Below are 12,952 nucleotides of genomic sequence, written 5' to 3'. Positions count from 1 at the left end.
CCCACTGACCTCCAATGTAAGGGAAATTCTTCCCACTGACCTCCAATGTAAGGGAAATTCTTCCCACTGACCACCAATGTAAGGGAAATTCTTCCCACTGACCACCAATGTAACGGAAATTCTTCCCACTGACCACCAATGTAAGGGAAATTCTTCCCACTGACCACCAATGTAAGGGGCATTCTTCCCACTGACCACCAATGTAAGGGGCATTCTTCCCACTGACCACCAATGTAAGGGGCATTCTTCCCACTGACCACCAATGTAAAGGGCATTCTTCCCACTGACCTCCAATGTAAAGGGCATTCTTCCCACTGACCACCAATGTAAGGAGCATTCTTCCCACTGACCTCCAATGTAAGGGACATTCTTCCCACTGATCACCAATGTAAGGAACATTCTTCCCACTGACCACCAATGTAAGGAGCATTCTTCCCACTGACCACCAATGTAAGGAGCATTCTTCCCACTGACCTCCAATGTAAGGGGCATTCTTCCCACTGACCACCAATGTAAGGAGCATTCTTCCCACTGACCTCCAATGTAAGGGGCATTCTTCCCACTGATCACCAATGTAAGGAGCATTCTTCCCACTAAATGTATTTATTGGTTTGGGCACAATATTCACAACCCATCCTTCACCCACCTATGAATACTGGTTCTTTGGTCTCTCCATGCATTCCATTTCCATCGAACTCCACTATGAATTCAGGAAGATCTTCTCCGCTCAGCTGGCAGGAGATGGTGATATTCGACTTGTCGTCGACGCACGCTGTACAGTTGTTGAACACCACGCTGGCAGGGCATAGCTGGTCCTTGAGTATAGTTCCTAAATGTTGCGTAGAGGCTTTGTCTTTTATGTCGACCCGTCCGTTGACATTGTGCGTCCACTGACAAACCTCTAAACAAACAACGATAGAAAACAGATTTCATACAATTGTCCAAATTGTCAAATCCATCAACTGTAGGGGTGTAATGACCAGAGCCTGATCAATAATGATTAAGAGTTTTCACCCCCCCCCCCCCCCCAGTTGGCACAGCTTTAGTTGGCTCAGCTCTAATTTAACCCCTTCCTGTCACCTGAACCCAGAGAAGGCGTTCCATGGGCTTCCCAATCTGTGATTGACTCTCACAGTGATCACATGATCCGGAGCCTATTCTACTGGCTCCCAATTTTGCCGGAGGCACAGGATTAAGTGCAAAACTGACTATAATATATATATATATATATATATATATATATATATATATATATATATATATATATATATATGATCTAAAAAGGTGAATACAGCTGCGCTAACAGAAACCCAAAATGAGATAGCAGTCAGCACAACAACTGACATCAAGTTGTTAGAACATAAATACAATACACAGTGCAGCGCTAAATACTGTAATGATGAGATACATTGTCACCAATAGAAATAAACTCTGACTACACATTCTTCTACAAGAACAAATAAAGGATGCAGGAAGTCCATAAAAGTGATAAAGTCCCCCAAAAAAAAAGTTCAGGTTAACAGATTTTTGGCTATATCCTTTTGAAAAACGTCTCTTTAGACGAAACGTGTCAAGGGCCATATAAATTTGTCAACCGCCGTCATTTCCCACTGCACTTTGTCATAAACAGTCCCAAAAAAAGTGAATTGTGAAACTTCAAAAATTATACATGTCACCTAGTGTAACCCAAGTGAAGAGCCGACACCCACAGGAAAGGGATAAACGTTTATGCTCACCAGATCCAGTGGACCCAAGTGCCGTATAGCAAGAGGGTCAAACATGCATGCTATTAATCCACAGCTCACAAGGTATAGGATGATCAGGATACCGGTAGTCTCCCATGTACTAATAGATCGCTGAGGATGGATGGATGGATGGCTCAGAACCACCAGAAATTCAATTTTCCATGAAAAAGATGGTAACCCCAACATAGTGTGATATTGCTTAACCACTTGCCACCCGCCCTATAACAGATTGACAGGGGCGATGTGGTAGTATTTTCCTGAGCCGCCGTCATATGACGTCCAGCAGGATAATGCGCTCTGCGCCCCCCCCCCGGGGGGGCGCGCAGAGTAGAGATTGGCCGAGTAGAGGAGAGCCATCCGGCGGCTCTCCTGACAGGGGGGGGGGGGGGTCTGTGCTGGTAATCAGAGCATTGATTACCATTGCAGACCCTTGGGGGGGGGGGTGCCACTAGAGCCACCAGGGATGCCCACCCATGGCCACCAGGGATGGCAATCAGAGCTCAGGGAGCCCACCAGTGCCCTCCCCATCAGTGCTGCCCACCATTGCCATCTATCGGTGCTGCCCACTAGTGCCTATCCTTGCCAACAATCAGTGCTGCCCACCATTGCCATCAGTGCTGCCCACCTGTGCCTATCCTTGCCATCAGTGCTGCCCACCATTGCCATCTATCAGTGCTGCCCACCATTGCCCATCTATCAGTGCTGCCCACCAGTGCCTAGCCTTGCCATCTATCAGTGCCGCCCACCAGTGCCCATCAATGCTGCATATCAGTGCCACCCCTTCAGTGCCCCCTCATCAGTGCAGCAAGCAAAAAAACGTATCCATCTACAAAATGTTATAAAAAAAAAAAACACTTTTTTTTATTCAAACTTTAGGTCTTTTTTTATTTGTTTAGCAAAAAAAGAAAAAAACTTGCGGTGATCAAATACCACCAAAAGAAAGCTCTATTTGTGGGGAAAAAAATGACAAATTTGGTTTCGGTACAGTGTTGCATGACCGCGCAATTGTCATTCAAAATGCAACAGAACTAAAAGCTGAAAATTGGCCTTGGCAGGAAGGGGGTGAAAGTTTCCGGTATTGAAGTAGTTAATAAATTACTATTAAAAACCAGAACGGTGCTTACAAACATCCATCTGACACAAGCATGATAAAAAGTCCAGTGGGAAATGGCGGTTGAAAAATATGGCCCTTGACGCGTTTCGTCTAAAGAGACTTTTTCAAAAGGATAGAGGCAAAAATCTCTGAACCTGAACAATTTTTTGGGGGACTTTTATGACGTGGTTTCCTTTTTTACTTTTATCACTTTATGGACTTCCTGCATTCTCTGTTTATTCTTGTAGAAGAATGTGTAGTCAGAGTTTATTTCTATTATATTGGTGACAATGTATCTCATTATTTAGCGCTGCAATGTGTATTGGATTTATATAGATCTATATTGCTGGCAGGAAGGGGTTTAGCTGGGTATATTGGGCAGGACTCCCAATCTTCTAGATCAGGGGGTCTCCAAAATTTACAGAATTAGGGCCACAGCAGATATCTTTGAAAATCAGTTTTACCCTGGAGTTATTTTGTATTCAGCATAACATTCAGAAATATGTTCAACTAAACAAAGCAAAGAAATTCCTAATAAAACGTCAGACATTAATAATAAAGGCTTAACAATAATAAATTTAGTCTGCACCTTTCTCACCAGAATCCCCCTTAAATCAGAGTCCATCAGACTCCCAATTTACATGAGGGTTCCCCATCAGAGTGGCCTCTACCTCAGAGTCCCCTTTACATCAGGTTCCCATCAGAGTCCCTCTTACATTAGAGTCCTAATCAGAGTCTTCCTTATGCCAGACTCCAATGAAAACATTTTCAGGAACCCTTATCCAGCAATCAGCTTCCCGGCACAGATTCAAACAGGATCTCAAGGTTCTCATTTTTAACTGAAGCCCTGATGAAGGGGGGAGTTCCTTTGACCCCCGAAATGCGTTGTCGGTCTTAACACAATATCAATAAATTAATTTGGACTATCTTTTGGTCTGGTGCTACTTCTATATACACACACACGCGCGTCTTTCTTATGACTCCCAGTTTACAGTCCACATTAGAGTCCCCATTAGAGTTACCCCATACATCAGGCTCCCCATCACAGTCCCCCTTACATCAGGGTCCCCATCACAGTCCTCCTTACATCAGGGTCCCCATCACATTACTCCTTACATCAGGGTCCCCATCAGTCCTCCTTACACCAGGGTCCCCATCACAGTCCTCCTTACACCAGGGTCCCCATCACAGTCCTCCTTACATCAGGGTCCCCATCACAGTCCTCCTTACATCAGGGTCCCCATCACAGTCCTCCTTACATCAGGGTCCCCATCACAGTCCTCCTTACATCAGGGTCCCCATCACAGTCCATCAGGGTCCTCATTAGAGTCCTCCTTACATCAGGCTCCCCAAAGTCCCCCATAACATCAGAGTCCCTCCTTACACGAAAGCTTAATTTTTGTCCAAGTCTATATCAGACTCCCACTTTACATGGAGGGTCCCCATCAGAGTCCGCTTTACCTCAGGAATCCCTTTTACATCAGGATGCCATCAGAGTACCCTTTACACCAGGGTCCCCATCAAAGTCCCTCCTTAAATCAGGCTCCCCATTAGAGTCCATCAGGATCTCCTTACATCAGGCTCCCCAAGTCCCCCCATAATACCAGAGTCCCTCCTTACATGAGTATTCTCTTTATGTCATAGTCCATATCAGACTCCCACTTTACATGGAGGGTCCCCATCAGTGTCCCCCTTTACATCAGGATGCCATCAGAGTACCCTTTACACCAGGGTCCCCATCAGACTCTATCTCATTTACGTCAGGAGGCAATTGCAAGATGATTTTGCATTTAGGTCCCGGACCTAAGACCCTTCAGTTCTAGCTCCCCAGTGTAGTGGATTTTCCGTCTGCTGGCCAGGAAATGTAAAGACATACAGCACTTAAGCTTAATGCAGATACATCTGATTTATTCCATTTCGGCTCCCATATTTATGGGACATTTGAGAGGGAAAAACCAGTTCAAACTAGTGTACAATCCATGGGTCAGTTTAACAATAGAATAAATCTACTTAAGACAATACATGAAAAGGCTTTTGTTTTCCCTAACACAGTGCTGTAAATGTGGGGTGTAGTGTCTGAAATTGCTTTTGTGGAAAAGCCGTTCCGTCTCTGCTCAGCTGTCTGATGTGTTAATATGTAAGTAATTGTCAATGTGTTTGTCTGTAATCCATATGCAAAAGTTAAGTGTCCAGGATGAATGAATGAAATATGTAAACACTTATCAATGTGTCTGTAATCTGTATGCGGAGCCTAACTGTTAAGTGTCCAGGATGAATGAGACTTGTTTAATATGCAATTGCAAGGGACCACATTCCATTGGAAAGTGGGCACTAGCTAAAATGAATTTTCTCTGGTATCATGAAATTTAATATTTCATTAAGGCACCTTGATACACTCTTTCAGACTCCCACTTTACAGTCCACATCATAACCCCCCCCCCTATACATCAAAGTCACCCCTTACATTAGAGTCCTCATTATGTCAGGATCCACATCAGACTTCCACTTTAGATTAGGGTCCTCATTACAGTCCCCCATACCTCAGGGATCCCTTTTACATCAGTGCCCCATTACTGTCCCCTTCACATTAGAGTCCCAATCAAAGTTCTCCCTTACATCAGGGTCCATCAAAACCCAATCAGAGCGTAGACTGTGCACATCAGCTGCTGGTCAGATACAATCTTGTAGGAGGCCACATGTGGCCCACAGGTCGTAGTTTGGAGACCCTTGTTCTGGATCCACAAATACTTAAAGTTGAACTCCAGGACGTAAAACTACAGTGTATTCTTCTATATATATATTTTTTTACTTTCTATAGACTGGAGAGTGGTTAGATCCCCTGCCAGGTTTTTATTATCGTCAGTGCCTACACTGGGGAGATTCAACCTTTGTGTCCTGGTGAGAGGTTCAGAGACCCCTGAATTAGTGGACTAGGAAAGGAGAAGTAAGAGACCTACCAGACAACACTTATACTAGATAACGGGATAAGGGATGGCCACGTTTTGTTAGTACAGCAGGGGAAGGGTTGCATGCGGAGGTCACATTCACATCTTATCACCAAATTAATGAAGGAAAAAAAAAAAGAGTTGCACGCTCAACAGCACAAAGCGAAACGCGTACCTGGCAGAGTGGAGTCAGGTGCAGAGCAGCAGTCATGATGTTAGCTTGTATGCAGGCACAGAAAAAAAGCAAGATAAAGACTGAGTACTCATTTCTAAATTATTTTCAGTGCAACACATGATTCCCCTTCACCCCCCCCCCCCCCAAATCCTTGACATATCAACTCTTTTAGTTTTGCCTATGGGCTGTGCTTATTATGCTTAGGTCTTTGTCTGAATTACAGAAATTTGTTTAAACAATCACTGTGGGCTTACAGAAGAACTCCAGGTATGATGTCTTTTATATAGTTACATTGTTCCAGCTTAGATCAATGCAACTATGTACACTGTACACAATGCCAATCAAGCTCCTCAGTGCTGGGCAGTGAGCACAGGGCCCAATAGAGGACATCGGGCCCTCAGGCCACCCTCATGAAGTCTGTTTCTGATTGTTTGGTCAGAGACATTCACACCAGTGGCCTGCTGGAGGTCATTTTGTAGGGCTCTGGCAGTGCTCATCCTGTTCCTCCTTGCACAAAGGAGCAGATACCGGTCCTGCTGATGGGTTAAGGACCTTCTACAGCCCTGTCCAGCTCTCCTAGAGTAACTGCCGGTCTCCTGGAATCTCCTCCATGCCCCCTAGACTGTGCTGGGAGAGACAGCAAACCTTCTGGCAATGGGACGTATTGATGTGCCATCCTGGATGAGTTGGACTGCCTGTGCAACCTCTATAGGGTCCAGGTATCACCTCATGTTACCAGTAGTGACACTGACCCCAGCCAAATGCAAAACTAGTGAAAAACAGTCAGAAAAGACGAGTAGGGAAAAAAATGTCAGTGGCCTCCACCTGTAAAATCAATTCTGTTTTGGAGGTCCTCTCATTGTTGCCCATCTAGTGCACCTGTTGGAAATTTCATTAACACCAAAGCAGCTGAAACTGATTAACAACCCCCTCCGCTACTTAACTGACCAGATCAATATCCCAGGGGTTTACTCAATGTTGTACTATGATTAAAAAAAAAAAAGTGTTGCTTTAAATTTGAGCAGTGTGTATTAGGGATGCACAAGTGCCGATACCAAGCATTTGCGCGAGTACCAATACTCGTCCAAATGCTCCGATACCGAAACCAATACTTTGCGGTGCGTTTTGCATTAATACAAAATATAATGGGCACAAATCGTACTGCAAAGAATTGCATGCGGTTTGAACAGGAATGCGGTGAGATTCCTCTCCGAATCACATGCAATTTCCCCCCCACCGCACGCAAGTGTAGAAAAGGAAAAGCGCCATCTAGTGGGCAGTTTAAAAGCGATTAGAACTAGCAATACATATGCAAAATCTACATAGGTGTCCCTGTCCGCTGATAACAAATCACGGACGCTGGAGGTGCTCACAGGGCTGGAGGAGTTGTAGAGGTGGTCAGCCCCCAAGCTGACATCACTTCCGCCCTATACATATGGGGTCCTGGAACTTCTCCTCCAGCCTGTGAGCACCTCCAGCAGCCATAAATTGCTATCATCGGCGGACTGGGACACCTATGTAGATTATTCTGCATGTGGTAAGATGTGTACTGTAAGTTCTAACATTTTTGGGGTGGGGTGGGGGTGGAGTGGAGGTGGGGTGAGACCAAAAAAGCTAGGCAGGCCATAGAGAATACAATATAACCCGTGGTTGCAGGAAAGCTAAAATTGATCGATTCCCCCATCAACACAGTCAGTGTTGATGGGAGAATTCCTCTGTGGAGCTATTGTGTTCTTCCGATGGGGGGGGGGGGGGGGTTTGCGGGGAGCCATCCCAGTCGGAACACAGTGGTTGATAGTGGCTATAGGCGCTGATAATAATTGCATGTAAAACTCCAATATGCTGGGGTTGTACCCAAGTCGTTCAATGGATCAACTTTGGTACAATCGGCCTGCATAGACATTGTTTAAATCTAGGCCGGTCCCTGCGGAACCATCTATGGCCGGCTTTAGAGGCTTACTGTCCCCCTCTTGCTATGAGGTCTTCAGCCCATATGGATGGTGTGTTGGGCTTGTTTCTTAAGGGGAGGCCAAATCACTTTTTAAATATTAAATTACGCAGAGATAAAATAATATTTAATAAAAATAATAATAATAAAAATAATAAATACGAAGAAAAAAAAAAAAAAAAAAAAAGGTAAAAATTCACAGAATCCAATCTGAATGTCTCGCCCAAGTCAAATCAATGCTACATGTAGTGGATGCAATAAATGAATGGTTCTCGTCTCCCTTGAATACCAATTATTAAACTTACTCTGCTCAGAGGTGGCGAAGGCAAAGAACAAGGCGGCGGCCAAAACAGGACGCACCCAACCGGCTGTGGACAATCAAAAAAAGGATTATATGAAAGATATATAAGAAATATAATATTATATATATATATATATATATATATATATATATATATATATATATATATATATATATATATATATATGAAAGATTGAATATCAAGAAAATGAGAAATATATATACACACACACACACACACACACACACACACACACACACACACACACACACATATATATATATATATATATATATATATATATATATATATATATATATATATATATATATATATATATATATATATATATATATATATATATATATACACACACACACACACATACACACTGTATACATAAAGAAAATACATCATGGGGCACTGGCTGGCAGGATTGTGGACAGTATGTACAGTATCTCACAGAAGTAAGTACACCCCTCACATTTTTGTAAATATTTTAGTATACCTTTCATGTGACAACACTGAAGAAATGACACTCTGCTACAATGTAAAGTAGTGTGTACAGCTTGTATAACAGTGTAAATTTACTGTCCCCTCAAAATAACTCAACACACAGCCATCAATGTCTAAACCGCTGGCAACAAAAGTGAGTACACCCCTAAGTGGAAATGTCCAAATTGGGCCCAAAGTGTCAATATTTTGTGTGGCCACCATTATTTTCCAGCACTGCCTTAACCCTCTTGGGCATGGAGTTCATCAGAGCTTCACAGGTTGCCACTGGAGTCCTCTTCCACTCCTCCATGATGGCATCACGGAGCTGGTGGGTGTTCGAGACCTTGCGCTCCTCCACCTTCTATTTGAGGATGCCCCACAGATGCTCAATAGGGTTTAGGTCTGGAGACATGCTTGGCCAGTCCATCACCTTTACCCTCAGCTTCTTTAGCAAGGCAGTGGTTGTCTTGGAGGTGTTTTTGGGGTTATGTTGGAATACTGCCCTGTGGCCCAGTCTCAAGGGAGGGGGGGGGGGGATTATGCTCTGCTTCAGTATGTCACAGTACATGTTGGCATTCATGGTTCCCTCAATGAACTGTAGCTCCCCAGTGCTGGCAGCACTCATGCAGCCCCAGACCATGACACTCCAACCACCATGCTTGACTGTAGGGAAGACACACTTGTCTTTGTACTCCTCACCTGGTTGCCACCACACACGCTTGACACCATCTGAACCAAATAAGTTTATCTTGGTCTCATCAGACCACAGGGCATGGTTCCAGTAATCCATGTCCTTAGTCTGCTTGTCTTCAGCAAACTGTTTGCAGGCTTTCTTGTGCATCATCTTTAGAAGAGGCTTCCTTCTGGGACGACAGCCATGCAGACCAATTTGATGCAGTGTGCGGCGTATGGTCTGAGCACTGACAGGCTGACCCCCCACCCCTTCAACCTCTGCAGCAATGCTGACAGCACTCATACGTCTATTTCCCAAAGACAACCTCTGGATATGACGCTGATTACTTGCACTCAACTTCTTTGGTCGACCATGGCAAGGCCTGCTCTGAGTGGAACCTGTCCTGTTAAACCGCTGTATGGTCTTGGCCACCGTGCAGCAGCTCAGTGTCAGGGTCTTGGAAATCTTCTTATAGCCTAGGCCATCTTTATGTAGAGCAACAATTCTTTTTCAGATCCTCAAAGAGTTCTTTTCCATGAGGTGCCATTATGAACTTCCAGTGACCAGTATGAGAGAGTGAGAGCGAGAACACCAAATTTAACACACCTGCTCCTCATTCACACCTAACTTCTGGAGGACAGAAAGCACCAAATTGAGGTCCCAAGGTGGCAACGGAGACTGCACTGGAGGAACCAAATGGCTTACACCTGGAAGACAGGTACGCACCCGGGGATGTGTGGCCAAGGGTTGTTGAAAGAAGACCGCCAAAGCCGACACCTGGCCCTTGATGGTACTCAAGGCCAATTTCTGTTCAAACCCCCCATGAAGGAAGGTCAAGATCCGAGCCACCAAGTAGAAGGATGAATCCCAAGGGACTCACACCACGCGATCTACGTCTTCCACGTACGATGGTAGATGTTCCTAGAGGTAGATTTCCTAGCTTTTACCAGCGTTGGACTTGCAGCCTGCAGTTTCTGGAGATTGTCCAGAGGAAGGAGTACTTTGGCTAAGGCCAAGTCCAGAGTCAGACCCAGATAGTCTAGTTTCATAGAAGGAACCAAGGCAGACTTCTGAAGATTCAGAATCCAGCCGAACTTCCTCATAGTCCGTATAGAGATCTCCAGGTTTTCCACCAGCACAGTAGGCTACTCTGCTCGCAGAAGAAGGTCGTCCAAGTAGCCTAGGACTGCGATCCCTGCTGACATAACAATACTAGCACCGGGGCAGACACTTCTGTGAAGACCCGAGGAGCGGAGGCGACACCAAAGGAGATTGACACAAACTGATAATGCTCCTCTCCCACGGCAAAGCAGAGGAAACGCTGGTGGCCGACATATTGGAATGTGAAGGTAAGAGTCCTTAATGTCAATGTAGGGAAGAAAATCCTCCTGATGCAGGAAAGCCACTACCATACAAACACACTCAATTCTGAACTTCTGCACCTGCACAAGCAGTTCAGCACCTTGAGGTCCAGGATTGGATGCACCTTGCCTTCATTTCTGGGGACTGTAAACAGGTTTAAGTAAAACCCCTGAAAACATTCCGAAGTCAGAACAATCACCCCTTGAAATAAAAGGTCTTGCACTACCCCAAAGAGCGGACCGAGGACAGTCGCACGTTGGAAGGAAAGAACCTGTCCAGAGGGTAAGAATGAAATTTTATCTTGTAGCTCGACTATATGACTTCGTGGACCCACTTTCCTTGTACTGGGGAAGTCCACGGGTCCGGAAACCATCAAAGACATCCCACCCCAGATACGGGTGAGGGTGCACCTTCAAGCTGAAGGGGCCTTGTCCTTGGGTTTTGAGAAGCCCGCTCCTGACTTGCCAGACCAAGTATGCTTGGATCCTCCAGAGGAGGCCCTGAAGGGCTTCGATCCCTTGTCAGTCAACCCTGAAGGATGAAAAAAAACGTTATGAGCCGAGGAGGGCCCACGTCTACGACGAGGGTCCATGCTCTTAGTAGCCTGTGGAACAACAGGCGATCTCCTTAAAAGGGAAGATCAGTCAAAGCTTTTTTAGAAGTTTGGTCCGCAGACCAGCATTTGAGCCAAAATACACGCCGAAGGACCACTGTTAAACAGAGCGGAGCTACTAGGGGAGCAGCATCAAAAGAGGCATCACAGAATCCAAAGAGGCATCATAGATAAACTGCAGCCCCTGGACTAGCTAGTCCGCCAACTCAGCAAAGGCGGGGGGGGGGGGGGGGGGAGGGGTTGCACCCCCTCCAGGTCACAGCTCATGGCGTAACAGCTTAGCCCATTCGGTCAGAGTCTGCAACACCAGGGCAATGGTGAATACTGGCCTCCGTGCCGAACCAGCCAGGGTGTACATATTGCGGGCCACAGCCTCTGCCTTCCTGTCAGCCGGGTCCTTAAAGGCCGGTGACTTTTCAACCGGATCATGGTTGCCTTGTTTAATCTGGAAACCAGAGGGTCCACCACCGGTGGAACAGTCAACTTCTTGAGAAGGGACTCCTTATAGGGGGTATCACCTAGCAAAGTGCTTAGGGACCCCAAGGGGATGCTTTGGTCATCCCCACATAGTGACAATTCTGTCCAAATAGTGCTTCCCCCAGCGACTTTTCATGTGCAGTTGCAGAAGTGGAGGAATCCTCCTCACTATCTAAGGATTCAGGGCACGTGGTCGCAGACCCATGCAGGGTGACCCACGTCCGCGGCAGCCAAATCAGATTCAGGATCTAAGGGGACAGATGAGGCAGAGGTGCTTTTTTGCCAGCCCGTCGCCCAAAAGCCAACTCCACCCAGGACACAAAGGACTCCAGGACCGCCACCAGTGCGTTGATGGATGGTTGGAACCCGCAGGGCCCCGCGGACTCAAAGAGGGGATCAGGTGGGGAGATGTGCTCTAAAAGATTCCATGAGTCACCAGGGGGGCCCCACAAAAAAGTGTAACACACTACCAAGAGACACCCCCCACCGCTCTGGCAGCACACCCGATTGCCAGTCAGAGCCTCAATCAACCCTCAGCAGGGAGGGAGAGGACCCCACCAGACTCACCACCCTGCTGAAACCAAGCACTGCAGCCACCAGGAGAATCTGCATTGCACGTACAGTGATCAGGAAAGGAAAGGATCCAGGAGTCAGCACCAGGGGATGAGGAGGGGCTCCCACCGCCGACATTGCTGCCCATAGGGCTCCACTGTCATGGCCTATGGCAAACCATGGCTCCACTGTCATGGCCTATGGCAAACCACGGCTCCACTGTCATGGCCTATGGCAAACCACCGCAAAATGGCCCGTCAGACCACACCAGACCACCCACACAGCCCCAGAATTAGTGGAGGGGGGGTAGGATGGGGGCACAGGTGAGGGGGGTGCCTAAAGGGAAGGAGGGGAACCCGGGGGTCCAACTGCCCCATGGAGGGGCCCGCGTCCACCCCAAAACCCTCCATGGGGAGATGGAGGGAGGCAGCTACTCAGTATACCAGGAACCAGACGGGCACCGCTCCAAAACAGAACCCCTCGCCATCTAAAATGGTGGGCTGTCGGCCAGGAGGAACGCTGCAACTTGGGCCGAGACCCGGCTGTATGCGACCTTGCGAGGCATTTATCTC

General features: G+C 46.5%; 1 protein-coding gene across 1 annotated transcript in view; it reads right to left on the bottom strand.

Annotated features, from left to right (window-relative positions):
• Positions 1-638: 638 nt before the first annotated feature.
• Positions 639-12,952, bottom strand: part of LOC309568359 (uncharacterized protein) — a gene marked incomplete at both ends in the record, with an annotated part of 101,490 nt that continues 89,176 nt past the window's right edge. Inside the window, 2 exons of the mRNA XM_082274024.1 lie at positions 639-901; positions 8,212-8,274. Coding sequence (XP_082130150.1) covers positions 639-901; positions 8,212-8,274 — 326 coding nt within the window. The remainder of the gene's footprint in view (positions 902-8,211; positions 8,275-12,952) is intronic.

Source organism: Pelophylax lessonae (genome assembly GCF_965119305.1).
Source record: "Pelophylax lessonae genome assembly, chromosome: 12".
Lineage (NCBI taxonomy): Eukaryota > Metazoa > Chordata > Amphibia > Anura > Ranidae > Pelophylax > Pelophylax lessonae.
Note: the sequence above shows the minus strand (reverse complement) of the source record. Positions and strands in the feature narration are given on the sequence as shown.